This window comes from Zerene cesonia, chromosome 18, assembly GCF_012273895.1.
Source record: "Zerene cesonia ecotype Mississippi chromosome 18, Zerene_cesonia_1.1, whole genome shotgun sequence".
NCBI classification, from domain to species: Eukaryota; Metazoa; Arthropoda; class Insecta; order Lepidoptera; family Pieridae; genus Zerene; species Zerene cesonia.
The window spans coordinates 3,543,434-3,546,162 of record NC_052119.1 but is presented as its reverse complement, the minus strand read 5'-3'; the positions used below and the strand labels follow the sequence as shown (position 1 = coordinate 3,546,162).

The 2,729-nt window shown below is 30.1% G+C and overlaps 2 protein-coding genes across 2 annotated transcripts; one reads left to right on the top strand and one right to left on the bottom strand.

Moving 5' to 3' along the window:
- The first annotated feature begins 6 nt into the window (after positions 1–6).
- Positions 7–1,530, top strand: LOC119833931 (transmembrane emp24 domain-containing protein eca). The gene is made up of 4 exons (XM_038358167.1): positions 7–208; positions 284–507; positions 833–976; positions 1,350–1,530. The coding sequence occupies exons 1-4, from the start codon at positions 79–81 to the stop codon at positions 1,497–1,499; spliced, it is 648 nt and encodes a 215-aa protein (XP_038214095.1). The 5' UTR covers positions 7–78; the 3' UTR covers positions 1,500–1,530.
- A 424-nt stretch (positions 1,531–1,954) lies between these two features.
- LOC119833808 (UDP-N-acetylglucosamine transferase subunit ALG13 homolog) lies at positions 1,955–2,716 on the bottom strand. The gene has a single exon (XM_038357995.1). The coding sequence runs from the start codon at positions 2,552–2,554 to the stop codon at positions 2,051–2,053; it is 504 nt and encodes a 167-aa protein (XP_038213923.1). The 5' UTR covers positions 2,555–2,716; the 3' UTR covers positions 1,955–2,050.
- Between the last annotated feature and the right edge of the window lie 13 nt (positions 2,717–2,729).

Sequence of the window (2,729 nt, the reverse complement as noted above, 5' to 3'; positions counted from 1 at the left end):
TTTGACATTTTCAGGTGACGTGTGTCTTGCGGTGTAATAAAATTTTGTTTCGATAATTTCCGAAAAGCGTGAAGAAAAATGTTGTCTAATATTTCTTTACTGTCGTTTCTTTTAATATTGGATGCCAGTTGGGGTTTGTACTTTCACATAGCAGAAGGAGAACGAAAATGTTTTATAGAAGAAATACCGGACGACACTACAGTGCTTGGTAATTTTTTGTTTTGATGTTTCTAGGATATTTGTTGAAAAGGACCTCTCAAGCATAATTAGCTATTTGTTTCAGTAAACTACAAGGTAGAGCTATATGACCCTCGTTCGGGTGGTTTCATGCCGTCATCACCTGGAATTGGTATGCATGTAGAAGTTCGGGATCCCAATGATAAAGTAATTTTGTCTCGGGTGTATTCCTCGGAGGGGATGATATCGTTTACGTCTACTACACCTGGTGAACATGTTATTTGTATGTATTCCAATAGCACTTCATGGTTCAGTGGATCACAATTAAGGGTAAGATTTACAATATTTTATTCTCACAAGCATATTTTTCTCTAATTTGATGTAAAACATTCACCATATTGTAATGTTTATAACATATTATGTCGAACTTAGATTATGAACACACTTCATCAAATTATGCACTTGATTAAACAAAACATAATTCATACTAATGAGGTTGACTACTTTATGATTAAGTAACTTTAAAAACTCACAAGAGTAAAATAGAGTTAAACCAAATCAATTTAAATGTTATTATAACTTATGTGTTGAAATCAACAAAAAAAAATAACAAATTTAGTAGAGATTTAATGCAAAAAATTAATAATGATTATAGGTGCACCTTGATATCCAAGTTGGTGAACATGCAGTGGATTATGCTAATGTTGCACAAAAGGACAAACTTACAGAATTACAATTAAGAATCAGACAGTTGCTGGATCAGGTTCATCAAATTACTAAGGAGCAGAGTTATCAAAGAGTAAGTTTAAAATAATGATAGAATATTATCTCTCTTATGAAGTGTAGATTTAAACATAGAAGTTGTGGTACCTTCCCTGGTGTGAGCTGGCTGGATAATTGATCCGCTCATTTAATTTCCACATTTAAACATATGTAGGTAAAATAAGGAAAATATAAAGCTACTGTACATGCCCTCTAGTTTTTTAGCTCAGCATGACAGTAATATCTTTGTTCACACATACACAACAGTGGTTATCAATAAAACAATCAGTTAAAATGACCACAACCAACTAGTTTAATCAGACATATTTTTAATGGCCCAGACAGTTTATTAAAAAGTGCCATTTAATTAACTGCCCAAATTATTTATGTTATATGGATATTCTTTTCAGCATCGTGAGGAAAGATTCCGTCAAACATCTGAGAGCACAAATCAAAGGGTTCTCTGGTGGAGTTTGCTTCAAACTGGTGTGCTAGTCGCAATTGGATATTGGCAAATGAGGCATCTTAAGAGTTTCTTTGAGGCAAAGAAATTAGTTTAAATATAGTAATAAAAATAGCTCTACTATAAAATTGTCAACTTATTTTGTAATTACTAAATTATTGTCTGCTTGAGTAATTTCAATTTTGTAAGAATCTGCATATTTCTAATAAAATCAAATTAAGTATGCCCTGTGTGTTTAATCTAAGTTACAAACCATTGAGAAAGTATAAAATAGGAAAAGGCATTGTTGTCATTCTGATTGAGATTATTTGTAATTATTGGAAAATTATACAATATGGACATGAATGATATGATATGCACAATAAATGAATAAAAATTCTGTTTGTAGTATTAAAATAACCAGTATTTTAATAAATACATGTACATATGCATGCAAAATAAACAACTACATATTTTTGAAATAATTTTTTGTTCATTGATATAAATTAAACAGGATTCCATTTATATAGCTTTTAATATATTTTATGATTAAAAATAATAATTATTGCACATTCCAAAAAATAGATCATTTACTATTTTTTATAGTAGCAAACAAATCTTGTAATTGCTTCAGTTGGTAATAAAGAAAATAAATAATGCTATAAGCATTTAAGTTTCAACACAAAATAAAGTGTCTAATGCCTTAAAGAAAGGCTCTGGATTTGCTTCAGGAAATGGAACAAGTGAACTGAAGTCTATGTCTTCCACAGTACACTGCAATGTGTCACAAGTACAATAATATAAATGTCCATCTATTTGTAGCTGCTCAGCTAATTCTAATTGATGATTGTCCATAAGATCTTCATTTACAACAACTAAGAGAGGCTTTTTTGCATTTAAAACCTCCAAGCAACTCCCAGCTCCTGCATGGCTGATAACAAAATCAGAGCTACGAATATCATCTTCTATGGAATCTTTAAATCTATACAAGTGCAGTTTAATACCTTCAAGTTCATAATCACCAGGCTCTATATCACTTTTACCTATTTGAAGCACAATTCTTTTACATCCAATTCTCTTCAAAGCTTGTAAAACATTTGTAGACATTACTTTTTGGCAAAGTAGATCAAAACGGGTTGTACCGACTGTAATAAAACATTTTTCATATTTCATTTTAAAATAATAACAATAAATGAATAAATCAGAATAAGAATTGAAATAAAAGAAATCTGAAAATGAATGAATTAAATAAACAATTTTGAAAACATTGTTAATCTCTAGTTTTCTATGGAATGTACATTATGTAGTTGATTAATTTAATATCAAGTCATAGCGTCAAATGTCAAGT